Source organism: Chrysemys picta, chromosome 16, assembly GCF_011386835.1.
Source record: "Chrysemys picta bellii isolate R12L10 chromosome 16, ASM1138683v2, whole genome shotgun sequence".
Classification (NCBI taxonomy): Eukaryota; Metazoa; Chordata; order Testudines; family Emydidae; genus Chrysemys; species Chrysemys picta.
Genome location: NC_088806.1, coordinates 6,541,602 through 6,569,413, shown reverse-complemented (window position 1 = coordinate 6,569,413; position 27,812 = coordinate 6,541,602). Strand labels below are relative to the sequence as shown.

At 46.2% G+C, this 27,812-nt stretch overlaps 1 protein-coding gene, 1 non-coding gene and 1 pseudogene across 2 annotated transcripts in view; 2 read left to right on the top strand and 1 right to left on the bottom strand.

The window, feature by feature from the left end:
• Positions 1-12,880: 12,880 nt before the first annotated feature.
• The window catches only part of LOC101944793 (zinc finger protein 3-like), a 439,596-nt gene continuing 424,664 nt past the window's right edge, over positions 12,881-27,812 (top strand). The window contains exon 1 of the mRNA XM_065570021.1: positions 12,881-13,005. Coding sequence (XP_065426093.1) covers positions 12,972-13,005 — 34 coding nt within the window. The 5' untranslated portion in view covers positions 12,881-12,971. The remainder of the gene's footprint in view (positions 13,006-27,812) is intronic.
• Positions 17,368-19,112, top strand: LOC135975967 (zinc finger protein 79-like; annotated as a pseudogene).
• Positions 21,096-21,167, bottom strand: TRNAC-ACA (transfer RNA cysteine (anticodon ACA)). Its single transcript has one exon. It is a non-coding gene; the product is annotated as a tRNA-Cys (tRNA).

The following is a 27,812-nucleotide window of genomic DNA, read 5'->3' as shown; positions in this document are numbered from 1 at the left end:
CAGCGAGTCACAAAGTTCCATGAAAGTACCCTTACGCATGTGAAAGTTCCGCAGCCACTGGGAATCATCCCATATCTGCAACACTACGCAGTCCCACCAGTCTGTGCTTGTTTCCTGGGCCCAGAATCGGCATTCCACGGATAGAACCTGCCCCATTAACAACATGATGTCCAAAGCACCGGGGCCCGCAGTTTGAGAGAATTCTGTGTCTGTGTCCATGTCCTCATCACGCTTGTTGCTGCGCTGCCGCTGCCTTCTCGCCTCGTTTTTCTGGTCCTGGCTCAGCATAAACTCCACGAGAACGTGCGAGGTGTTTACAATGTTCATGACTGCTGTCTTGAGCTGAGCAGGCTTCATGCTTGCGGTGGTATGGAGTCTGCAGTGTTTACCCAGGAAAAAAGGTGCGAAATGGTTGTCTGCCGTCCGTTGGTTTCATGCAGGGAGGGAGGGAGGGGTGAGGCTCTACCCAGAACCACCTGCAACAATGTTTTTTGTCCCATCAGGCACTGGGATCTCAACTCAGAATTCCAACGGGTGGGGGAGACTGCGGGAACTATGGGATAGCTATGGGATAGCTACCCACAGTGCAACACTCCAGAAATCGATGCTAGCCCCGGTACATGGACGCACACCGCCGAATTAATGTGCTTAGTGTGGCTGCATACATTCGACTTTATACTATCTGTTTCCCAAATTCGAATTATATGAATTCGGATTAATCCCGTAGTGTAGACATACCCTCAGAGAAGGTATTCCCACACACATTGCTTTCATAGGGCCTCTCCCCTGTGTGGATTCTCTGATGAACAGAAAGGGCTGAGCTGGTAGCGAAGTTTTTCCCACACTCACATCATTCATAGGGCCTCTCTCCTGTGTGGATTGTTTGATGACTAATAAGGTGCGAGCTGCGACTGAATGTTTTCCGACCCTCACGGCATTCATAGGGCCTTTCCCCTATGTGGATTCTCTGATGATTAGAAAGGGCTAATCTTTGAGTAAAGTTTTTCCCACACTCACTGCATGTATTTTTCCTCTTTCCCATGAGGATTTCCTGCTGTGTTGTCATTTCCTTGATGCTCTTCTGAGTTTCCCAACAGGAAATAAATTTATCCATTTTCTCCCCTGGTCTGTGCTGATTCTCACATGATTTTCCCTGTTCATGACTCCTGAATGTATTTCTTTTCAATCTTTGTGATAATTCTCTGTGTTTATCCACTTGCTCAACATTTTCCGGCTGAGAATTCTGCTCCTCTTTCTCACATACCATTGCATCACCTGCTGTGATAGAGACAGAAACCTCAAACAGGGATGGAAAGGGGAAGGCCAAACCAAAACAAGTGCTGGAGGGTGGTCAAATAAAAATCAGGAAATGAACTCCCCCAAACTCTTCCCCCAAAATAAGAGAGATGGGGATCAATTCAGCCTCCACATCCCATCCAAATTTGCAGGGGGAGAGGAGAAAGCTACTGCCTGGTGTCTGCTAGGATATATAGGAAGCCATGAGCTATATTCACCCTGAGGACATGACTCCTGCTAGGGACAATAATAAAACAGAGACCTCCTAAGGGCTTCTTTAGTGCATCCCAGCTGTTTCCTTCAGGCACTTACAGATTTTGAGTTGGTTTAATGTTTCCTCACCTGTGCAGGGAGCTCTCAGGATCGCTCTTTCCTCTGAAACCTAGAAATCTGGGACCCATGTCTCTTTCCCTTGTTCCAGCCAGGAGATAACATCAGGCTGGGTAACAGGTAACCCTGCTCAGATGACAGAAAACAAAGGAGTTTAGTTGATTTCATAAGACTTGGTCATAAAAAATATTTTATTAATTTAACTTCAGTGCTTAGTGAGACCTGGTGTGCCTGGGTTAGTCTTCACTGAAAATGCAAGGTCAGGGCAGGCTGAAAAAGGGAGAGCGGATGCTCCCAAAACTGGCAGTTAACACTGAAGTTAAACTCACTGACAAGTCAGAAACTGTGCTTCTGATCACCCACACTGGTTATCATGAAGCTGAAAAAAGAAATCACACAGCCCCCTTTATTGCATTCCAGTTCTCTGACTCCCAATCAGCACCTAGGTTCAGTACAGTGAGAGGTTATTTAAAAAGTCAGATACATTCAGAAATCTATACATCGGGTTCTTAGCGGTATTGGTAAATTGCTGGCTTGAAAGTCTGTTTGGAACAAAGCCACAGCTTGGATGAGTCATTCAGTCCTATGTTCAAGGCTTCAGTTTGGAGAGAAGTTGCTCCAGAGGTAGGAAGAGGGATTGAAGACAAAATGGAGATGATGCAGCTGCCCTTTATATTCCTTTTTCCATGTGGCTTGTACTTCCTGTGTCCCAAACACAAGCTTCACAGCACATGGCATGGAAAAGCATTGGCGTTCTCAGTACACAGACATACCCCTGCATGTCTTGCTGCCTCAATAGGTGTATCCCCTTGATCCTTTCCATGGATTCATTGTACAGCTGATGACCCTGGATGGGCCATCAAACAGGGTAGGCAGTGCTGGCGCCAATATATCTGGGAGTGTCACCCAGAAACGCTGCACAAGTCTGGAATACAGATATACCCTACATATCTATATCTCACAGTACAAAGGTGATAAAAACAGAAACAAAATGATCATACTTGGAAAATCATAACATTTTCCTTGACACCTTACATGACATATCTAGCATGATTCACTGCAATTTTATCATATTGGTATTAATAATAATATAAAGTGTCTCAATTCCAGACAGTGTCACACTTAGTAAATGAGTGAATTCCCAGGAACAGCTGCCCAGGTCCTTGAAGATGCAGAACATTCTGCTTAGGAGGGATTGAAATACCCACATATCTGCTGAGAACACACACAGACAGACACGGTGTCCATCTGTACACCTATGTTCACTCTTCTAGAAAATTATGATCAATTTTGTACACAGTATTGCTTGTGAGGTATCGTTTGAAAACACAATCTACTGAATATTATCTTCCTGTTAAAATGTGTAGCAACACTGTACGTAAAGTTATGAAATTTTACTTTATGATATTACTGAAAAAGTTACAATTCTGGGGAACGCCCACAGACCAGTTATAGACTTTAAGGTCAGAAGGGACCATTATGATCTCCTAGTCTGACCTCCTGCACGATGCAGGCCTCAGAATCTCATCCACCCACTTCCTCAGAGACAGCAAGACAAATAGCTGAAAGGAAAGCCAGCCTGTCTCAGCATATGGTCCGAGAAACATTTGCTTTGAATCTGTTTTAGCTTGTTAGATGTTAGTTTGTGTTTTATCTTGCATTTCTTTTGTAAACAATTCTGACTTTTATGCCTCATTACCCATAGTCACTTAAAATCTTTTTTTCCGGTAATTGACAATCTTGTTTTATTGTTTTATCTATCCAGTGTGTTTGGATTAAAGTGTGTTGGAAACTTCATTTTGGATAACAAGGTTGGCGCATGTCATTTTCCACTGATGAAATGACACTTCAAATGAGCTTCCGTTGTTCAGTAGTGTGCTGGACAGTGCAAGATGCACATTTCTGGGGGAAAGTCTGGGAGCAGAGAATTTTCTGGGGTTCTCCTGTGGGTTACTGTAATTTGTGAGTCACTGACTAGCAGCACTCAATACTGTGTAGCTGGGACCGAGTTACATGCTGGAGACTGTGTGTTAACTGCCCAGGAGTGGCTTTTCTCACAGTAAAGCAGTGTAAAAGGCATCCCAGCTTGGGGAACTGAGGGGACACAGCTGTTCAAGAGTCCAGACTGTACTGTCATTAATGTCACAGACACTCAATTTCAAAAAGTCTACTAAAACACAGAGAAAATAAATCCACGTCCCAGAAATTGAAGTCTCCAGAGAGAGGGCAAGTCTCCCAGGCACTGCTTCTTGCGGATAGAGAAGTCCAGAGACAACAAGAGAGTCCTGGGGAAGCTGGGAACAGTAAGCATGGGCTGGTGGGGTTCAGTGGAGAAAGGGAACAGGAAGGGCAGGGATATCACTGAATGCAGGATCTCAGCAGTACTAGATGTCAGGATAGCACATATTGCAGCACCTTGGAAAACATAATCCCAACTATACATATAAAATGATGAGGTCTAAATTAGCTTTTTCACTCAAGAGAGGAATCTTGGAGTCATTATGGAGAGTTCTCTGAAAACATTCACTCAAAAAGCTAAAAGAATGTTGGTAATCATTAAGGGATACATAATAAGACAGAAAATATCATATTGCCTCTATATAAATCCATGGTACACCCACATCTTGAATACTACGTGCAGATGTGGATATATTGGAATTCGAAAAGGTTCAGAAAAGGGCAAAAAAATGATTAGGAGTATGAAACAACTTCTGTAGGAGGAGAGATTGAAAAGAGACTTTTCAGCTTGGAAAAGAGACGACTAAGGGGAATATGATAGAGGTCTATAAAATCATGACTGGTGTGGAGAAAGTAAATAAGGAAGTGTAATTTACTCCTTCTTATAACACATGGACTAGGAATCACCCAATGAAATGAATAGGCAGCAGGTTTAAAACAAACAAAAGGAAGTATTTCTTCACACAACACAATGTCAACCTGTGGAACTCTTTGCTAATGGATGTTGTGAAGGCCAAGACTATAACAGGGTTCAAAAAAAGAACATGATAAATTCATGCACATCAATGGCTATTAGCCAGAATGGGCACGGAAGGTGTCCCTAAACTCTGTTTGCCATAAGCTATGAATGAGTGACAGGAGATGAATCACTTGATGATTCCCTGTTCTGTTCATTCCGTCTGGGACACCTGGCACTGGTCACTCTTGAAAGACAGGATACTGGGCTAGATGGACCTATGCTCTGACCCAGTGTGGCCATTCTTATGTACTAGGGAATCTAGTGAGTCCACTGTCATGGGAGGGAGTAGGAAAATCCCTGGCTGTGGAGAACACTGGGAAATTAGAAGCTATAATTCAGGAGCAACAGATCTAATTAGTCTGGAAAAGCAGATTGTGAAAAATAAGAATCGGAGTCATGTGAGTTTGGGAATGAGGGACTCAAAAATCCAAGGAACCTGCAGAGAAGAGGGATTGTGGCTATTACACATGGTGATGGGGGAGCAAGACTCTCCATGTCTCAAGAAGTTTCACTACCAATCTAAACCATTTTCACATGGTGGGGTGCAATCCAGACCAGTGAGGAGTTGTGTCATCTGTAATGCTGTGTGAGATGCAATGTTCTGCTTATGGAGCTCCCTTGTCTGGATACTTCCAGCGAGCACTCAAGGACGCACAGAGCGTCTATGTGATAAGTAACACTGGACCAGCAGCTCTGACTCCGGCAGCATGCTTGTTACACCCCAAGCACATTCTGGTCTAGGTGGAGAAGGCTCAGGGTTTGAAGCTTCTGTTCATTATGCTGAACCTAACCCCCAGTTTTACTTGAGCAAACAGGAGATATTTGACACTGTGCGATACTGCTCCTGTGCTCTGTTCTAGAGACCCTCCCCTGCTGCAGAAAACTTTGGATAGTGTGTGTGTCTCACTGGCATATTGGGGTGAAGCTGAAACAGGACAGAGTAGAGGTGGCATTGGGGGCTGGTGTGAACTATCTCTCTTCATTTCCCATTCCAAGAACCAAGGGGACAGTAACCCTTACCCAGTAAGGTCACATTCTCATAGTTCTCCTGCATGACATCTCTGTAGAGAGCTCTCTGAGTGGGGTCCAGCAGAGCCCACTGTTCCCTGGTGAAATACACAGCCACCTCCTCGAAGATCACTGGCCCCTGAAAGAGCAAGAGTCAGTACCTGCTGCTCCATTCACAGCTCCTCATACGTGGGGGACAGGAGCCAAACAAAAGCTCTGGGTGACTCGCAGTCAGAGTCCCACCCCCACCCCACTCAGAGCATAAAGAAAACACCAGGGTGAGGGGATGAAGAGAAAGCTCCTCCTCTCTCCCAGCAGATCCATCACACACCTACTAGCCACAGACTGATACAGGAGATGGAGCCACTAGCAGAGTCCAGGAAGAGCTCCCTGGTAGGAAGCCCAACACCCTCCTCATTGTGAGGAGCTGGATATGAAGAGAGGGGAATCTCCCCTAAGCCTGACTAGTGGGTGCCCCCTTCATATCTGAGTCTGGTCATTTTTGCTAGCTCCATGTAGGTGGGTTATTTTCTGTTCAACAAATTAGAGGATTTCCAACTCCGAACCTCATGGGTCTCTTCCTAGAATCTAGGCCGCTTATTAAACAACTCCCAGCTTGTTTGCCACTCTCTGTCCTCCTCCCTTTCTCCACCCTGTGAATTTCCTGCACCGCTCCAACCTCCAAACCAGACTGTGCAAACCTTCCCATCTCCAGTGTATTTGCTCTCCCTCTCCTCCAGCAGAAACCCACCAGCAACCCCCCAATAATCCCTTCCTGAACTGGCTCCTCTGCAGCCATTTCTCTCCCCTGTCCCATGGGAGGATGGGATGAGCTGGAGCGAAACATGGACGTCATTCTGCAGCCTGGCAGGGCAAGAAGGGCAGTTGTGGAGGTTTCAGAACAGGCTTCAGTTCATTTCACATTATGATTCCCCCAGGCCCTTTCCCTGCAGACAGACACCCTAGATTCTGCCATGCTGGGAAAATGCTTGATCTCTTTATTTATTCCACTGCTTAATCATAGAATCATAGAATATCAGGGTTGGAAGGGACCTCAAGAGGTCATCTAGTCCAACCCCCTGCTCAAAGCAGGACCAATTCCCAACTAAATCATCCCAGCCAGGGCTTTGTCAAGCCGGGCCTTAAAAATCTCCAAGGAAGGAGACTCCACCACCTCCCTAGGTAACGCATTCCAGTGCTTCACCACCCTCCTAGTGAAATAGTGTTTCCTAATATCCAACCTGGACCTCGCCCACTGCAACTTGAGACCATTGCTCCTTGTTCTGTCATCTGCCACCACTGAGAACAGCCGAGCTCCATCCTCTTTGGAACCCCGCTTCAGGTAGTTGAAGACTGCTATTAAATCCCCCCTCATTCTTCTCTTCTCTTCTGGAGACTAAACAATCCCAGGTCCCTCAGCCTCTCCTCATAAGTCATGTGCTCCAGACCCCTAATCATTTTTGTTGCCCTCCGCTGGACTCTTTCTAATTTTTCCACATCCTTCTTGTAGTGTGGGGCCCAAAACTGGACACAGTCTTCTAGATGAGGCCTCACCAATGTCGAATAAAGGGGAACGATCACGTTCCTCGATCTGCTGGCAGTGCCCCTACTTATACAGCCCAAAATGCCGTTAGCCTTCTTGGCAACAAGAGCACACTGTTGACTCATATCCAGCTTCTTGTCCACTGTGACCCCTAGGTCCTTTTCTGCAGAACTGCTACCTAGCCATTTGGTCCCTAGTCTGTAGCAGTGCATGGGATTCTTCCGTCCTAAGTGCAGGACTCTGCACTTGCCCTTCTTGAACCTCATCAGGTTTTTTTTGGCCCAATCTTCTAATTTGTCTAGGTCCCTCTGTATCCGATCCCTACCCTCTAGTGTATCTACCACGCCTCCTAGTTTAGTGTCATCTGCAAACTTGCTGAGAGTCCAGTCCACACCATCCTCCAGATCATTAATAAAGATATTAAACAAAACCGGCCCCAGGACTGACCCTAGGGGCACTCTGCTTGAAACCGGCTGCCAACTAGACATGGAGCCATTGATCACTACCCGTTGAGCCCGACGATCTAACCAGCTTCCTATCCACCTTACAGTCCATTCATCCAGCCCATACTTCTTTAACTTGGCGGCAAGAATACTGTGGGAGACCATATCAAAAGCTTTGCTAAAGTCAAGGAATAACACATCCACTGCTTTCCTCTCATCCACACAGCCAGTTATCTCATCATAGAAGGCAATTAGGTTAGTCAGGCACGACTTCCCCTTGGTGAATCCATGCTGACTGTTCCTGATCACTTTCCTCTCCTCTAAGTGTTTCATAATTGATTCCTTGAGGACCTGCTCCATGATTTTTCCAGGGACTGAGGTGAGGCCGACTGGCCTGTAGTTCCCCGGATCCTCCTTATTCCCTTTTTTAAAGATGAGCACTACATTAGCCTTTTTCCAGTCATCCGGGACCTCCCCCGATCGCCATGAGTTTTCGAAAATAATGGCTAATGGCTCTGCAATCTCATCCGCCAACTCCTTTAGCACCCTCGGATGCAGCGCATCCGGCCCCATGGACTTGTGCACATCCAGTTTTTCTAAATAGTCCCGAACCACTTCTTTCTCCACAGAGGGCTGGTCACCTTCTCCCCATATTGTGCTGCCCAGTGCAGCAGTCTGGGAGCTGACCTTGTTCGTGAAGACAGAGGCAAAAAAATCATTGAGTACATTAGCTTTTTCCACATCCTCGGTCACTAGGTTGCCTCCCTCATTCAGTAAGGGGCCCACACTTTCCTTGACTTTCTTCTTGCTGCTAACATACCTGAAGAAACCCTTCTTGTTACTCTTAACATCTCTTGCTAGCTGCAACTCCAAGTGTGATTTGGCCTTCCTGATTTCACTCCTGCATGCCTGAGCAATATTTTTATACTCCTCCCTGGTCATTTGTCCAATCTTCCACTTCGTGTAAGCTTCTTTTTTGCGTTTAAGATCAGCAAGGATTTCATTGTTTAGCCAAGCTGGTCACCTGCCATATTTACTATTCTTTCTACACATCGGGATGGTTTGTTCCTGCAACCTCAATAAGGATTCTTTAAAATACAGCCAGCTCTCCTGGACCCCTTTGCCCTTCATGTTATTCTCCCAGGGGATCCTGCCCATCTGTTCCCTGAGGGAGTCAAAGTCTGCTTTTCTGAAGTCCATGGTCCGTATTCTGCTGCTCTCCTTTCTTCCTTGTGTCAGCATCCTGAACTCGACCATCTCATGGTCACTGCCTCCCAGGTTCCCATCCATGTTTGCTTCCCCTACTAATTCTTCCCTGTTTGTGAGCAGCAGGTCAAGAAAAGCTCTGCCCCTAGTTGGTTCCTCCAGCACTTGCACCAGGAAATTGTCCCCTACACTATCCAAAAACTTCCTGGATTGTCTGTGCACCGCTGTATTGCTCTCCCAGCAGATATCAGGGTGATTAAAGTCTCCCATGAGAACCAGGGCCTGCGATCTAGCAACTTCTGCTAGTTTCCAGAAGAAAGCCTCGTTCACCTCATCCCCCTAGTCTGGTGGTCTATAGCAGACTCCAACCACGACATCTCCCTTGTTGCTCACACTTCTCAACTTTATCCAGAGACTCCCAGGTTTTTCTGCAGTTTCATACCGGAGCTCTGAGCAGTCATACTCCTCTCTTACAACTCCTCTCTTAACCACTCTGACAGTTAGGAAGTTTTTCTAATGTCCAACCTAAACCTTCCTTCCTGCAATTTAAGCCCATTGCTTCTTGTACTATCCCCAGAGGTTAAGAAGAACAATGTTTCTCCCTCCTCCTTGAAACGAACTTTTATATACTTGAAAACTGATCATATCTTCCCCGGACTAAACAAACACAATTTTTTCAGTCTTCCCTCATAGGTCATGTTTTCTAGACCTTTAATCATTTTTGTTGCTGTTCTCTGGACTTTCTCCAATTTTTCCACATCTTTCCTTAAATGTGGGGCCCAGAACTGGACACACTACTCCAGTTGAGGCCTAATCAGTGCGGAGTAGAGCGGAAGAATTACTTCTCATGTCTTGCTTACAATACTGCTGCTAATACATCTCAGAATTATACTGCTTTTTTTTAACAATGTAACACTGTTGACTCATATTTAGCTTGTGATCCACTGTGACTCCCAGATCCATTTCTGCAGTACTCCTTCCTAGGCAGTCATTTCCCATTTTCTATGTGTGCAACTGATTGTTCCTTCCCAAGTGGAGTACTTTGGATTTGTCGTTATTAAATTTCATCCTATATACTTCAGACCATTTCTCCAGTTTATCCAGATCATTTTGAATTTTAATTCTATCCTTCAAAGCACTTGCAACCCATCCCAGCTTGGTATCGTCCGCAAACTTTTTAAGTGTAACGAGAGACTCTGCTACTGGCAGGAGCTAGGCCTTTACTTGAATAAGGTCACTCTGTGCTTCACAGTCTGGCAGAACCTAGAATGTCCATTACCAGGGAAAAATCCTGGAGGGAATCGACATGTGGAAAGGACAGAAACCCTGTCTGAATTCTCTCACATTGCCCTTCTCTCCTTGGCAGGCTACAGAATAACGTCCACATTTCACTCCAAATTATCCCCTCCTCCCAGCAGGAAGGAAATGGCTGCAATGGAGCTTGCTCAGATAAGGGATTCTCAGGGAGCTGGTGGTGGGTTCTGCTTGGAGGGAGAGGAGCAGGAAAGGCATAGGAGGGTGGGAGCTGCTACAGGCGGTGGGAGGCAGGAACTATCTCGGGTGTGGAATGGGAGGGGACAGGATGTGACAAAACTGCTGAGACTTGTATAATCGTGGGTGTGAGGGGTTGTCACCCTGGGGTGCAGTCTAGGGGGCTTCTGGGAACCACTGTGCCCTCTAACCCTGAAGCTGGGCTGGTCCTTCTCACACTGCTTTGCTGGAGATTCAGCCAGCCTCTCCAGGTCCTGTTATCACCCACACGACAGTAGGTGGTGCCATATACCCAACTAAGCTACCTGAGTGCTTTACCTAAGCCACTCAAGGACAGATAGAAGACAAAAGCCAATTTCCCAGCAATAAGTGATAGCAAACAGATCAAAGCAGATTACTTAGCAAATAACCAAAAACTCAAACTAAGCCTAACATACTAGATGGATAGAATTTGAATTAGCAATTTCTCACCCTGACTGATGACACAAGCAGTCCACCAAGTTTCCATACACAAGCTAGAAATCCCTTTACCCTGGGACCAACACTTTCCCCTAGTTCAGTCTTTGTTTCTGAGGTGTTTCCAGGAGTTTTCTTGTGTGCGGAATGAGGCCAAGAGATGATGTCATACCCCACCTTATGTAGCTTTTCCATATGGTGGAACCCCCTTTTTCCAAACTGAGTTTGCAGTCCAGTTTGTGGAAAAATACAGGTACCAAAATGGAGTTTAGTGTCATGTGGTCTGGTCACATGTACTAGCATGCCCTGCTGATTCATAGTAGCCGTGACTCATAGGCTGGCTGAAACATTCACAGGAAGGCTAAGCTCTTCCACGGTCCATTGTCTTTGTTGATGAGCCATCAGCACTGTCTGGCTTCTTTGTTGTACCTGAAAGGCTCGTTGTGGGTGTTACCCAGAGTAAGCACATTTGAAATACAGATACACAGTCAATATCTATAACTTCAGATACAAACATGATACATGCACATAAATAGGACAATCATATTCAGCAAATCATAACTTTTCCAATGACACTGAACATGACGCATCTTGCACAAAATGCATCATGATTATGACCTAATCCTTTTATAATCATACCACTATGCTGAATATGGGGTGTAGTATCAGGGCCTAATTTCAAGGCACAGGAGTTGGGAATGGAACTTCTCTTCTTTATGGAACAGGAAATAACCCTTCAGCCAGGGCTGGGAAAACTTCTCAGACACCCAGTGCTGGAGCCTGAATCTGACACTTGATTAGTTACCACCACCCCCAATCTTTCTGACAACTGCAAACTTGATCAGTGATGATTTTATATTCTCTTTTAGGTCATTGATAAGAATGTTAAATAGCACAGGGCCAAGATCCAATCCTTGCGGAACCCGCTATAAATAAATCCACTCGACCATGGTTCCCCATTTACAATCCTTTTAGTTTTTAATCTATTTAATGTATGCCGTGTTTATTTTGTATCATTCTAGTTTTTTAGTCAAAATATTGTGCTGAACCAAGTCATATGCGTTATAGAAGTCTAGGTATATTACATCAATACTATTAGCCGCAACCAAACTTTTGATCTCATCCAATAAGGATATCCAGTTAGTTGGATAGGATCTATTTTCTCTAAACCTTTGTTAATTGGTACTAATTATATTACCCTCCTTTAATTCTTTATTAATGAAATCCAGTATTGGCTGCTCCATTATCTTGTCCAGTATCAATGTCAGACTGACACTCTAGTAATTAGCTTGGTCATCTCTTTTACACTTTTTAAATATTGGCACAGCATTAGCTTTATTCCAGTCTTCTGGAATTTCCCCTGTGTTCCAAGTCCTAATTAAGATCAACATTAATAGTCCACCACGCTCCTCCATCAGGTCTTTTAAAACTCTTGGATACAAGTTATCTGGACCTGCTGATTTAAACACGTCTAGCTTTCATAGCTGCTGTTTAACGTCCTTCTGAGTTCTTTTTGGAATGGAAAGAGTGTCATCATCAACATCTTATGATATAAGTACATCATCCGTTTTTCTCCAAATCCAGGAGAAAAATATTTATTGAACACTTTTACCTTTTCTGCATTATTTTTGATAATTCTGCCATTTCCACTACCATTGTTAGGATTAATTTTGTACTTAATATACTTTTAAAAGCTTCCTTCTTATTTTCATTGATTGGTGGTTGATTGCTGATAGCTTCTCTTACCAATTTTCTGCAATTCTGACCTTCTCACTTATATTCTTTATTATTGATTTCCCCTTTCTTCCATATATTTTATTTGGAGAGTGTTGGGATTCCAACCAGGGAGCCACCAGCAGGGTCCAGAGACAGCCCCATCCCCTATATCAAGCTCTGGCTAGTAGGTATGTGATAAATGTGAAGATCCTGCCTCCGTCTATAAGCTGGGAGACACAAAGGTTCTCTCTTTCTCCCCTCTGATGCCTCCTGGCTGCTCTAAGGAAGGTGGAGTGGGACTCTGTTAACATGTGCCTCCCGGAGCTTCCATTTACCTGGTGCTGCTGTTCTGTGAATAGTGGGGCTGTGAGTGGAGCAGCAGGTACTGAGTGTTGGACTCTCACTCTTTCAGGGGCCGGTGACTTTTGACGAGGTGGTTGTGTATTTCACCAGGGAAGAGGGGGCTCTGCTGGACCCCACTCAGAGAGCCCTCTACAGGGATGTCATGCAGGAGAACTATGAGATGGTGGTCTTTCTGGGTAAGGAGTCATGTCCCCTCGGTTATTAGAAGCTTTCTCTAAAGACTCTGAGTAGTAATGACTTTATACCTTTATTTATCATACAAGTTTCTCCCACCCGCTAGTATAATTTTTGGACATATGCTTTTCTGGTGCCGTCAGTCATTTTAAAATTGCATTTAATGTATCCTTATAGGCTACATTAATAACTACATTAATAACTGTAGCTTTCATGCCTTTTGCTCATTTTAAGAGGAAAATATGCCGTCTGTAGAATTCTAAATTGAGTTAATAGCTGTATGACTCATGCATGGCTTGTGTGACAGTCAGATGAGCCCTTCTTTTGATAGGAGGGCATATAATGTTGCCATTCAGGACCCCACGGATGAAGGGATAAGAGAGCCGTGGGAGGTGAGGAGAAGCAGGGGCGTAGATAATTCTGGTGTTTCAGGACATGGGGAGGGTGTGTCCAGGATTAGAACTAAGAACCATCATGGAGGGATGAGGTAGTGAGAGACGAGGAGAGAATACAAGAAGCTGCCAAGGTACCGGGAGGTGGTGATGGCTGAGAGTAATGGGTAGAAGGGGAGGGGAGTGTGGAGGAAGGACACCCAGAAAGTGGGCTGGGTGGATCAGTGGGAGGGAGAGGAGGTTTGGGGATCTAGAGCTGTGGGGGATCCCAGACCTTTAACCCCGAATCCCTACCCAAGCCTTGTTGCTTTAGAGCCTACACTCCAGTTTTATTTCTGTTCAGTTTCACTTCATTATACATTTTCCCCCAAATATTATTATTTTAACTCTTGACCTCCCTCTCCCACTCATTACCCCCCTCCCCATATAACCTCCCCATTTCTATGCACAGCGACCCTGGCCACCAATCCTGAGTCCTTGCTGCATTCCTCTCTCCCATAGCAGGGCCCCTACCCAGGCACAAATGGCCACTTTGTTGATGATGTCACAGTGTGGTAGTGTAGCCTGTAAAATTTTTACCCCTATAAGATTACATATTCCGAAGCCCTTCACACCAGTTGGGCTTATCTCTATACCCCAATACAGTCTGTTCCCCAGTGTTCCTTTCCCAACTCTGATGCCGCAGAGCCTTCCCGTTTCCCATTCTCTCCCCCCCCTTTAACAAACATTCAACATTGGTGAGACCTCAGCTGGAGTATTGTGTCCAGTTTTGGGCCCCACACTACGATAAGATTATGGAAAAATTGGAAAGCGTCCAGCGGAGAGCAACAAAAATTACTAGGGAACTGGAACACATGACTTATGAGGAGAGGTTGAGGGAACTGGGATTATTTAGTCTGCAGAAGAGAAGAATGAGGCGGGATTTGATAGCTGCTTTTAACTACCTGAAGGGGGTTTCCAAAGAGAGGGGATGGATCTAGACTGTTCTCAGTGGTAGCAGATGACAGAAGAAGGAGTAATGGACTCAAGTTGCAGTGGGGGAGGTTTAGTTTGGATATTAGGAAAAACTTTTTCACTAGGAAGGTGGTGAAGCACTGGAATGGGTTACCTTGGGAGGTGGTGGAATCTCCTTCCTTAGAAGTTTTTAAGGTCAGGCTTGACAAAGCCCTGGCTGGAATGATTTAGTTGGGAATTGGTACTGCTTCGAACGGGGGTTGGAGTAGATGACCTCTTGAGGTCCCTTCCAACCCTGATATTCTATGATTCATAGAATCTGATATTCTATGATTCCAATTTCTCTTTCCTCTCCTGTTTGGCTCCATTTATATAGTAATATTCTCAGCTATACCTTAGCCAATCATTGTGCTGAAATTTAACTAACCAATTCTAACATATTGTAACATAATTCTCTAACCAATTATATCCCACTATCCTATTAACTTACACCTAGCAAAATTAATTATACAACAGACAAAAACAATTAGAGAACCAGACTGATTAACAATTTAAAAGTGGTGGCCATAAAGATAAAACAATACAGAAATGAGTGTTTCATAACCACAACCATTGATAAGTGATTTTTTGCCAGACAGTGTAGCCTGATTTGGGGTGTGTTAGTAATGTTTATTTAATTTATCCACTTAATGTATTTTTATTTAATTAATTTTTAATTAATTGATAATACTTATTATGGATATTAATTAGTATGGGTTTAGGCTCGCCAATTTGTTTGATCAGAAGATAAAAGTTCGTCCTGAATCAGACTTCACAGATGTTATAAAAAGACTTTCGGGGGTATGACAGGAAACTCACACTGAGATGGATATAGTCATAAAGACCTTTTCTTAAAATCAATGAAATAGTAAGCAGATGGTAAAACAGAATTATAGAGTTGCAATTGTACTACTGTTATTCAATAGATCCATATGATAATACAATATTATGTGCTGCAAACTTTGGTTGATACTCACACTCTGTTTTAATAACCTGGTGTCGGAAGATACAGGACCCCACCTCTGGCGGTTCCGGCTTCACACCTCTAGCAGAGGAAACTAATGCAAAGAGCTGTTAAAGCTGTTTACTCTCTAACTTAACTTAATAAACCTTAAACTGAAACAAAGCGTAGGGAAACCAAGCTTAGCCTAGTCCCCTTAAAACTTAAAGTTTGAAAAGAAACTAAGTACGGCCTATTAATAGTTAATAGCCGTCGTAGATCGGTAGTATCGATACATTGTTGAAGATGGAGACAATGAAGAGTAGATTGCCTCTAAAATGGCAAGATGAATCACCTTTTTATAGAGCATTGGTCAGAAATCCTTCCTCTTATGCCCAAATTTCATCCTTCCCCCACAGAAATGTTAGGGTACACTTACCCCATAGGTTAGTATGTATGTGCGTATGGATGACAGGTATGTACGCACTTGTGGTGTACTTGTTACGTCTGTGGGTACAACTTTGAAAAATCCCCTTTGCCATCCTGCATTGTCTATTGGGTTAGGTAAAGGTCTCTAGACATCTGCGTGGGTGTTTTATCTATTTGGGTCAGCTTTACTTTTTTGGGTAAAGGGTACCAATATAGATATTCTAACTTTGCCTTAGCTTAACATACAGGGTTTTAGCCTGTAGGTCTCTTGCATTACAGCCAAACTTATTTTTAATATAAATCTATAAACCTATTACATCAAATACTCAAATTTATAAGAAAAGATATATCTATGCAAACAAGAAGATTAAACCTTAGGACTACAACAGGATGCTATCAAACTAAATTTTCTTTAACCATCTTAAGATCTGTTTCTTTATCTGGTGGTGATGGGCACTATCCGGACAGGATTCTCTTCCCATCAGCCCAATAGCACCTTATTTCAGTGTGACTGGTTTGGGATGTGATGATGTGACCCTACGTTTCCCAGCTTATGGCTGCCCCTGCTGCTTAGCCAAAGGCCTTAGCCTGAGAACAAGGCCTCAGACTATCCTAGTGAGACAAGGCCCAGACACAGGCAGACTGTGATTTTGATTCTAAGCTAGTTACAGGGGTACAAAGACAAAGTGATAAAAATACACCTAAGTTCTTAAAGTATAGACTTTACAGGCAGGCCTGAACATCTATATTCTAACAGTGGGTTCTATCCCTTCCCCCATTCTGTGTCTGTCTTGTCTATTTAGATTGTAAATTCTTCAGGGCATTGGCCATCTACTATTCTGTGTTTGTACGGTGCCTAACACAATGGGGACCCACTGTTAGTTGGTCCTTAGGCACTAAGGTAATGCATATGATTTATAATAATAATAACTCTCCTGCCACTTTGAGCCAAGGAAGCTGGCCTTGGAATGTTACTGCTTAAAAATGATCTGGGGTTAAAACCATGGAATATTCCTTCTGACAAGTATCCCACAAATTCCACTGACTTCCCCTGTTTTCTTTGCCTGGAGTAGGGTTTCCAGTTTCCAAACCTGATGTGATCTTGCAACTGGAATGAGGGGAAGAGCCATGGGTCCTGGACCTCCAGGGCTCTGAGAAAGAAGTGTGCCCGAGAGCTGCCTTCACAGGTGAGGAATTGGTTAAACCAACTCAAAAACTGTTTGGGAACTCAGGAAACATTTGGGAAGCCCTATTAAGACCCTATGGGCTCTCCAAGTTCAGGATTGTTCCCTGCAGATGTGGAATCATGATGGCAGATGCCACTCATGACTTCCCTCCTATTCTGACTGATAACTGGCAGGAGGTCCCTCCCCGATCTCGCTTTCCCCGAGTGTTCTGGTGAGATGTGGACCAAAACTGATCCCTCCCTCTCTCCTCTGGGGAAGGGTTTGCGGAAAAGCAGCTTATGATAGGTTTGATCTCTCCCACACATATTTTGGTTTGTTCATCCCTTTTTCCATTCCTCTCTCTGAGATTTCTTTTCTTTCTGGCGCAGGGAGTGACCTATGTCTGGATTCTCTCTGTCTCCCATTCAGGTGATGGGATGGTGAATGAGAATGAGGAGGAGAACCCCCAGCAGGAAGATGCTGAGCAAGTAGAACCACATGGGACGTTATCAGGAAGATCCAAAGGGAATGTTTCCGGGTGTTGTGCACTCCCAGAAAAAGCAAAAGCCTGTGAGACTCAGCAGAGGCCAGTGGAAAACTTCAGTAGCCACTCAGACCTTATAACATGCGATAGAATCAACTTGGAAGGGAGACGCTTCACATGCCATTAATGCGGGAAAAGTTTCAGTAGGAGCTCTGCCCTTATCAGACATCAGAGAATCCACACTGGAGAGAAGCCCTACACGTGCTCTGAGTGCGGGAAAAGCTTCGGTGATCATTCAGCCCTCATCTTACATCAGAGAATGCACACAGGAGAGAAGCCCTACACGTGCTTTGAGTGCAGGAAAAGCTTCATTGATAGTTCAAGCCTCATCTCACATCAGCGAATCCACACAGGAGAGAAGCCGTACATGTGTTCTGAGTGCGGGAAAAGCTTCGGTCAGCACTCAACCCTTATCACACATCAGAGAATCCACACAGGAGAGAAGCCGTACACGTGCTCTGAGTGCAGGCAAAGCTTTGGGCAGCACTCAACTCTTATCAAGCATCAGAGAATCCACACAGGAGAGAAGCCCTACACGTGCTCTGAGTGTGGGAAAAGTTTTAGTCGGCACTCAGCCCTTACCACACATCAGAGAACCCACACAGGAGAGAAGCCGTACTTGTGCTCTGAGTGCGGGAAAAGCTTCATTGATAGTTCAAGCCTCATCTCACATCAGCGAATCCACACAGGAGAGATGCCCTACACATGCTCTTAGTGCGGGAAAAACTTCAATGATCGCTCAAACCTTATCACACATGAAAGAATCCACACAGGAGAGATGCCCTACACATGCTCTTAGTGCGAGTAAAGCTTCAATCAGAGCTCAAACCTTATCATGCATCAGAGAATCCACACAGGAGAGAAGCCTTACACATACTCTGAGTGTGGGAAAAGCTTTAGTCAGCACTCACAACTTATCTCACATTGTAGAATCCATACAGGGGAGACGCCCTTCACATGCTCTGAGTGTGGGAAAAGCTTCAATCGGAGCTCTGACCTGATTATACATTGGAGAATCCACACGAGTGAGAAACCTTATGATTGCTCTGAGTGTGGGAAAAGCTTCAAAAAGAGCTCACACCTGATTAGACATGAGAAAATCCACATGAGAGAAATGTAACACATGCCTTGATTAGGGCTGGGCAAAGATTTTTTTTTTTTTAATCACATTTGCTAATTCCCACATAGTGATTTTTGCACCATCTTCACTGTGGTCTCTCAGGTCCACCAGATGAGTTGCCTGCTTCTGCCTTTTGCATCTCACCTTCTTTGGGGTCAGTCCTCTGATCTTTTCTATCACCTCCTTTCCTTTTGAGTCATAGGAGTCTGTGTCCCTCCAGCCAGGAATGTTCATCAGCTCCAGGTGGGAGAGAGAGGTTTGATTCCCAACAAGATACACTGAGGCAAAAACTACCTGTGCCTTACATCCACTAGGACTGTACATGGCGTTGGCTGCTCAAGTTAGTGATCTTGGTGTAAAAAAAACATTATAGTTGTAGTGCAGATGCAGCCCACGTGCAGTGGTTGGCATTAGCTTTCCCCTTGACCTGATCTAAACTTCATCACTTTTCCTTGTCTAAACTGTGATTAATGTGCATAAGTGTTGTCAAGTAGTGTCAGGCTAAGCACCGTTAGGCCTCAACCTTCCGGAAGTTGTAAGAAGCGAGTACAGTTGAATCCTACAAGCATAAGCAAAATCTAGCTAGGAAGTTTTATAGACTAAAAAGGAAACTCCGTAAAGATAGATACAGACTTGTGGTTACTATGCTCTGCAACCAAATACCTCATTAAGCTAACTAGAGGATTTTTGAGTCTAGCAAATTGACCACAATTAGCTGCATAGAGAAGAGATGAGCTAAGCACAGGTGCACAGTTCATAAGTTCAAAACAACCTCAAATACCACATTGAAACATTTGGCTACCTTCATTGGTTGACCTGTTTTAAAACACAGCCAGCAAATACTGTATAAAAAGGGTTAAAAGACGCAAGTGTGTGTGTGTGTGTGTGTGTGTTGAACTAAAAGAGATCACTCTTTGTCAGGATCACATACACCCCCTGAAACAAAGGGACTTGTGCTTCTCCGACTATCTGTGCCTGACCAGTGCAGGAAACGGTCAACTGAAGGTAATGTATCTTTGGAAGAACGCAAGGCAAGGTTTTGGAGCAGAAAGGTCTGGTTGTGCTCGAGCTAGTTAATCTTAAGTCTGTATTAATATTATAGTTTAATTATATTAGTAAGTTGTTTAAAAATAGTACACCGCTACCTCGATATAATGCCACCCGATATAACACGAATTCGGATATAATGCAGTAAAGCAGTGCTCCGGGGGGTGGGGGTGGGGGCAGGGCTGTGCACTCCGGTGGATCAAAGCAAGTTCAATATAACACGGTTTCACCTATAACACGGTAAGATTTTTTGGCTCCCGAGGACAGTGGTATATCGAGGTTGAAGTGTATTAGTCAATAGTTAATCAATATATAATAACTGTATATGTCTGGTGCCTTGCTGAAAGCGGGTACAGTGCTGGTGAAGCTAGTAGTTTATAAACCATAATAGCTTTACAAGTCGCTGTGCCTGTCTTCAGTATAAGTTACCATCAAGTTTATCATAAAAGTCAATAAAAGTTTATAAATTGTTAATAAGGTTATAGGTAGGTTAAGGTTAGTAAAATATAGTTAATCAATGTATTAGTATTGCATATAGAATTGTATTTAAGGGTGGTTACAGTACATGTGAAGTTGCTAGGCAATCAGTAATAGTAGCGTTGCATGTGCTTGTAACTATTTTCAATATTATTTACCTTTTATATGTGCACTTAAAGGAATAGGTAGTTAATGCATATTACTTGTACTTGTCTCCAGTATAACTTGCCATTTGTATTAATCCTCACTCAGTGCTGGTCTTTAATTCTGTTTTTCTTATTCTGTCTGTGTTGCCTTTATAGTCGTAAGTCATTAAAAACCTTTCTTGAGGAATAATTAGTTGTTTCGTTTCTCTTTTGCGGACATTACTCAACCTCATTACATCTGTGTTGGGTGGTGGGAAGTAGCGATCACCCAGAGCCCCATTAGGGCCCTGACGTGAGCCTCCCTAGGGCTCTGACATGTGCCTCCTCCTTCCATTAATCTCCACAACCACATTCTAGACATGGACATGGTGACCTTCCTGGGGATCTTGACAGCTTTAGCCAGCTTCTTGGTGGCTATTTTCCTGCTCACAGCCACTGTCTTCTTCTCATTCCTTGTCCTGGAGGCCCAGCTGCTGGTTGAATGGGAAGGAGCCAAGGTGCTGGTGACTTGCACCAAGTTGCCTTTGCTCATCAGACTCCTGAACTGCAACTGGATGTGGTTCTTGTTCTTCTGCAGAACATAGCCCATGGAGAAGAGGGATCTGCAAATGTACATTCATATTATACCTTTGTTTAATTGATGAAAATATAAACTAGACACTTGGAGGATTGGAACTGATTTCAGCTAATGGACAGGTTTGCTAGGTTTTTATGCATTTGGACAGCAAAATGTTGAGTGTTTACATTCATTTCAAGCATCCCCGTATAGTGGAGCTCCTGAACATAATGGAGAATGGAAATGAAAATGTTTTCCTTTAAAAAAAAAAAAAAGCTTATAAGAGGGCACATGGGTTTGAACCAAGGACCACTTGATCTGTAGTTAAACACTCTACCACTGAGCTATACCCTCATGACAGCAGTAACATGGAATTGTGATCTCCAGGACTTTGAAGTACAGACCCTGCTTCATCGAGCTCCTTTGCCATTCCCAGACCACAGGTGGTTTTAAAAATGGGTTTGATTAAACTTCTTAAATGTGGTAAACACCACAGCTTGCACACCCATTGATATAGGTTCTCCCACTGACATAGCTTCCACCTTTTGGGGAAGTGGATTAACTACACTGACAGGAAAACTCTCTCCCATCAGCCTAGAGTAGTGGTTCTCAAACTGTGAGTCAGGACCCCAAAGTGGGTCATGACCTTGTTTTAATGGGGTCTCTAGGGCTGGCGTTAGAGTTGTTGGGGCCTGGGGCTGAAGCCAAAATTCTGAGCCCCACCACCCAGGGCTGAATCCCTCAAGCTTTGGTTTTGCCCTCCTCCCACTGGGGTGGGGCTCAGGCTTTGACCTCCTCCTCTGCCCAGTGTGGAGGGACTTGGTGCTTGGTCCCTCTTTCCAGGGCCATGTAGTAAGGTTTTTTTGGCAGAAGGGGTTGCAGTGAAATGAAGTTTGAGAAACCCTGGTATAGAGCATCTCCATTGCTGAACTGCAGCAATGTAGACTCAATGTTTCAAATGTTGACTTGTCCTTAGCCTCTGAATAAGTCTAGACTTGGCTCCCTGTGGCACCATGGGTGATCAGACACTGAAAGTACAGCCATAAAGACACCACACACCAGCCTTGCCTAGCTGGCAAGAATCAAACCTTCACAGAAAGACACCCATGGTTTTCTAGCCCAGGGGTTGGCAACCTACAGCACACGTGCCAAACATGGCAAACAAGCCGATTTTGAGTGGCATGCTGCTGATGTCCCAGCCCCACTCAGCCCCCCCGCCCACTGCTCTCCCTTGCAGGGGCAGGAGGCAGAAGCTTGGTCCTGCAGCAGCCAAGCTTCCCCCTCCCCCGCTTCTTCCCCCAGCGTGGTGTTTTCCTGCACCCTCCTCCCTCTCCCTCTCCCTGCGCCAATCAGCTGATCGCCCTTGCGAGGGGGATGGGGATGAGTGGCAGCATGCTCGCTGCTCTGTAGAGGAGGCAGAGAAGAGGTAGGGACGGAACGTTGGGGAAGGGGGTGGAACAGGGCATATCCTTTCCAGCCCCCTGCCATGAGCCGCTCAGGGCAGGGGGCTGGGAGCACCCCCACGAGCCAAGCACCCCAGCCCTCTGCCTGACCCCTGAACCCCCCCCACACACCGAGCCTTCGGCCCTGACTCCTGAACTCCCCCACACACATCCAGCCTTCTGCCCTGCACCTCCACACCCCTGAACTCCCCCCACACACCCAGCCTTCTGCCCTGCACACCCCACACACCCCAGTCCTCTGCCCTGACTCCTGAACCCCCCCACACCCAGCCTTCTGCCCTACACTCCCACACACCCCAGTCCTCTGCCCTGACTCCTGAACCCCCCTCACACCCAGCCTTCTGCCCTGCATGTCCACACACCCCAGCCCTCTGCCCTGACCACTGCACCCACACACACACACACAGCCTTCTGCCCTGACCCGTGAACCCCCCCCACACACCCAGCCTTCTGCCCTGCACTCCCCACACACCCCAGCCCTCTGCTCTGACCCCTGAACTCCCCACACACACCCAGCCTTCAGCCCTGACCCCTGAACTCCCCTGAACACACCCACCCTTCTGCCCTGCACCTCCCACACACCTCAGCCCTCTGCCCTGACCCCTGAACCCCCCCACACCTCCACTGCCCTCTGTTCTGACCCCTGAACCCCCCCACGCCCCCAGTCTTCTTCCCTGCACCCCACACCCCTTAGCCCTCTGCCCTGACCTCTGAACCCCCCCACACACTCAGCTTTCTGCCCTGCACCCCCACACACTCCCAGCCCTCTGCCCTGACCCCTGAACCCCCCACACATACCCAGCCCTCTGCCCTGTACCCCCATGCCCCCCATCCCTCTTCCCTGACCCCTGAACTCCCCCCACACATACCCAGCCCTCTGCCCTGAACCCCCACGCCCCCAGCCCTCTTCCCTGACCCCTGAACCCCCCACATCCCCACTGCCCTCTGCCTTGACCCCTGAACCCCCCAAACCCCCAGCCTTCTGCCCTGCACCCCCACAGCCTCCATCCCTCTGCCCTGACCCCTGAACCTCCCCACACACACCCAGCCCTCTGCCCTGACCCCTGAACCCCCCCAGGTCTGGGGTCCTGGCTGCCAGCCCCTTGCCAGCCGGCGTCCCGGCCGCAGGCCCCGCTCAGCCCGCTGCCAGCCTAGGTGAACAGAACCCCAGGCTGGCAGCAGGCTGGCAGCATAAAATCAGCATTTTAATTTAATTTTAAATGAAGCTTCTTAAACATTTTGAAAACCTTGTTTACTTTACATACAACAATAGTTTAGTTATATAATATAGACTTATAGAGAGAGACTTTCTAAAAAATGTTAAAATGTATTACTGGCATCCGAAACCTTAAATTAAAGTGAATAAATGAAGACTTGGCACACCACTTCTGAAAGGTTGCCTACCCCTGTTCTAGCCCATCTCCCTAAGCAGTCAGCCATAACCACTTAACACAGGGGCTTTTCTACACTATGGTTCTGTTCTCACTGAATGGTCATTTCTAATTGTTTTCTCAGACCAGCTTCCACAGCACGCTCACTGCTGTGCAGCTCTGTAAGTGTGGCCATGGCTGAACAGCAAGAATTCCTGACCATTTCCCTACAGGCTGGAGCATGATTAGAGTGTGTTTGTGATTAATGATGTTGTTGTAGATCAGGGGTTCTCAAACTGGGGGTCAGGACACCTTGGGGGTTGCGAGGTTATTACATGGGGGGTTGCAAGCTGTCAACCTCCACCCCCAACCCCCCTTTGCATCCATAATTTATAATGGTGTTAAATATATAAAAAAGTGTTTTTAATTTATAAGGGGGGTTGCACTGAAAGGCTTGCTATGTGAAAGGGGTCACCAGTACAAAAGTTTGAGAGCCACTGTTATAGATTGTTCATTCCCTGCCTTGGCAATTCAGACAGTCCCTTTTCCCAAAATATCTCCAGCACATCAGTGATTCCAATAACAGGGGCAACTTTTCTCTGGGGCACTGAGATTTTTGGGGGAGTTGGTGGCTCCTTTCTTTCCTCACCCTGGAGTAAACTCAACTTTTTATTCCATGATTCATGTTTTATGGAATAACAACTGCAGCTTGAAGAAAGAGGAGAGTGAATATCTCACTGTCAGGGCTGAAGGTAGCCACGTCCCCTCTGTCTGACCATTGCCATTGCACGAGAGAAGGTTTCAATATAATTGAATGCCCTGGCTCAGAGAAGAGACACAGGGAGGTTTTGCTGATCATGGATCTGTGCAAAGGAAATTGTGTCTCTGTATGAAACTGTGAAGGGAAACGAAATGCCCACACAGTGTTGCAATGCCCTAAGGCATGAGGGTGAAAGAATCAGGCTGAGGAATGACTGAAGTGGACTCACTGGGATTGAAATGACATTTGTTTCTGTCAAGTAGTGGGAAATGTGATATTAATTCAGATGCAGCATTGAGGCTTCTTTAGCTCCCTGTAAAAACTTGAACTTGATTTCCCAGAAGGGAGAAAGGGAAAGTCTGGAGCTGCCTTTTATCCCAGTCTGAAATACAAGGGAGGATTCTGGAATTGAAGGAATGGGGAAAAATGGAGAGGAAAAAAGCAGACAGAAAACACCTTTTTTCTCTTCCTTCCCTCCCAGCAAGAAATGTTATCAATGGGGAAACACCCCACCAGGACCGGCCTTAGGGAAAATGGCGCCCTGGGCAAAACTTGCAGTTTGGCACATCCCCATTTCTCCTGGCCCCTGTGGGCTCCCCAATCCCCCTTTTCCCCTAGTTCCTGCACTCCCAACCCTTGTGCCTCCTTCACCCCTAATTCCTGCCCATTCCTGTGCCCTAACCCCTACAGTGTCCGCTTTGCCCTTAACTCCTGCACTCCCCTCCTGTGCCCCCAGCCACTGCCCTCCTCCTGCACCTCCTTCACCCCTAGCCCCTGCACCCCTCCTGCACCCACGTGGGGACACTGACTTGTGTGCATGGAGCAGCTGGCATTGCTGCCTGCTCCCTGGAAAGCTGCTCCTCCATGCACCCCTTGAGAGCTCTGGGAGGGCAGGGAGGAGCGACATCAGAGATCCCTGCATCCAGGTCACTTTACTCACCCGGGCTGCATAAGGGCAGGGCAGAGAGCAGCAGCAGCACAGCCCAGGTGGGGAAAGTGACCAGAACACATGGAGCACTTAGTGTTGCTCCTTGCTCCCCCCGAATCCTCTATGGGTCCATGGAGGAATGTTGCGGGGGAAGCTGTATCTGTGTGTCACCACTTCCCCCTCCCCACGATGTTCCTCTGCTGGGAAGAAGCAGGGAGAAATCTGGGAGCCACCCCAGGCAGCAGTTTCTGACTCTACACTGGCAGTGTGCACCTTTGCACTGCCACATGGTGCCTCTTTGAGAACTGGGTGCCCTGGGCGGCTGCCCTTAGGCCCACCCCTAAGACCGGTTCAGCTCTCCTCCATGAACAGCAGAGAACACAGAGATACTGGCCACACACTGAGCAATGATAGCATGGATGGCACGTAATGGAGGCTCAGGGAGGCTAAGCCACCCCAAACCTTGTGTCATCAAGAGGGCAGTGGCGAGTTGTCACATGGGCAGTGAGGCCCATGACTGGGGCCCCGGCCAATTTAGGCCCCCTGGAAAAGTTTCCCCTATGTTGGTCCCAGGGCTGGAGGAGCTTTCACTCCCTGCTACAGCGTGGGGGATGGAGCAGGGGCACAGAGCTCCTCTGGTCTCAGGGCCACAGTTGGGAGGGGGGCCAGTGGGTGAAGGGGTGAAACAGAGGTGACTAGTGGATGGGGCCGTGGGTGGAAGGTGTGGAAAGGTTGAAAGAGGGCAGGGCCGCAGGCAGAAGGGGATTCAGGGCCATGATTCTGGTGCCAGGGCCACTGCCCTTGTTCTCCTTTCCCCCGGGCTTTGGCGTCACTAGCCCCTGCTTAGCGAGTAGGGGGTCAGTTTAGGGCACTGGTCCCCAAAATGTGGGGCATGCCTCCTAGGAAGAACAGAGGAAGGTTCACTGGGGCACCTCAGGGCCTAAGCCAGCCCCCATGGAGGGCAGGGAGGGAGCAGCCCTCAGCCCCACTCTTCCCCAGCTCTTCCCCAACCCCACCCTCAGCCTGGACCAGCCTTATCTCCCTTACCCCTGTCCACATCCCTCTTGCCAGGAATCAACTGCCCCACTTCAAGCCCCGGTCCTTGACTGTGGCTTCCAAGGGGCCACAGACATGGATAAGAGGGCACAATGTGAAAAGTTTGGGGACCACTGGTTTAGAGTGACGTCCTCAATTGTTTCTATGCAGTCCAATAAAAGGTATTCCTCACCCACCTAGCCCTCCATCAGGACGGACTAGGTATGTTCTGCTGCCCTTCACTCATTCAGGCAGGATAATAACATTTCATTCCACTCAATGGTAAAGTGATTTGTAACCCAACACCATCCAAAACTGGTCATTTTGGCAAAGCTACACTGGTCCCATCATGCTGCATACCTAGGCGGATTAGGCGTGTCTATGTGAACACGGTCTGTTCCTGAAGTCTTTCCCCCAGCTCATCACTAGATGTGATGGGAGAGCTCATTCAGACCCTGCTTACGCTTAGTATTTAAAAGCTCCATATTGTCCCTATCTCTGCTGACCTTAGATTTCACCTCCTGTACCTTTCCTGATGACTCAGATGAGGTGGCCGTGTGGTTAAGGTGATGGATGGCTAATCCATTGTGCTCTGCATGCCTGTGTTTGAACCCTCATCAGGCACATTTAGTCTTTCCCCCTCCTTGACAAACAACTCTTTCCCCTTTAGTACAATAACAAACCAAACCAGGTTGCTTCCTGCAAACAAAAACCTTCTTAGGAACTCAGACCTCCTCTGCTTTAAATAAAATGTCTAAACCCCAGATTTCTAAAAGAGTTCTGTGTTTCTTAGTTTTTATCTCAAAAGGTAATGTCCTCATAATCTCCTCAAACACCCTGAGACCTCCCCAAATTATTAAAATGCCCCCACCTCAGCAAGGCCACAACAGTGAACCACAGCTAGAGTGTCTAGGCCAAGCTGTTCTGAAGGAAGCAAATCAAACATTTTCTCTCTGCTTCGCTTGGCAAGGTCTAACTGGGAAAACAAAATCCCTCACATTGAAAATTTTCTGCTGAAAAGCCAATACTAGTTTGTTTGGGGACTTTGATTTGAATGTATTATTATTATTCTCTTCAGATATCTGCATTATTTCAGTTCAATCTTTGTCCTCCAGATGTGTTTCCAGGTATTGAGTTGTCAGGGAGAGAAGCCAAGTCATGATGTCTCTCCCGTCTTTCATAGTTTCATCCAACTTGCTAGAAAGCTCCTTTGCTACGATGTGAGTCAAGCAGTGTCCATCCTCACAAGGCAGGCTTTGTACAAACCATATCATCATTATATGAGAGTGAATATGGGGCTTCCAGGGTGCTGCTTTGAGCACAGCGTGCCACACCTGGGCTGACATTGCAATGGAGACGTACCCTTAGAGTCCATCTCTCCTGGGATAAAGATTGCAGAATGGCCGGCCTGGGTCATCTGACGTGGGTTCATGGAGCTAAAGC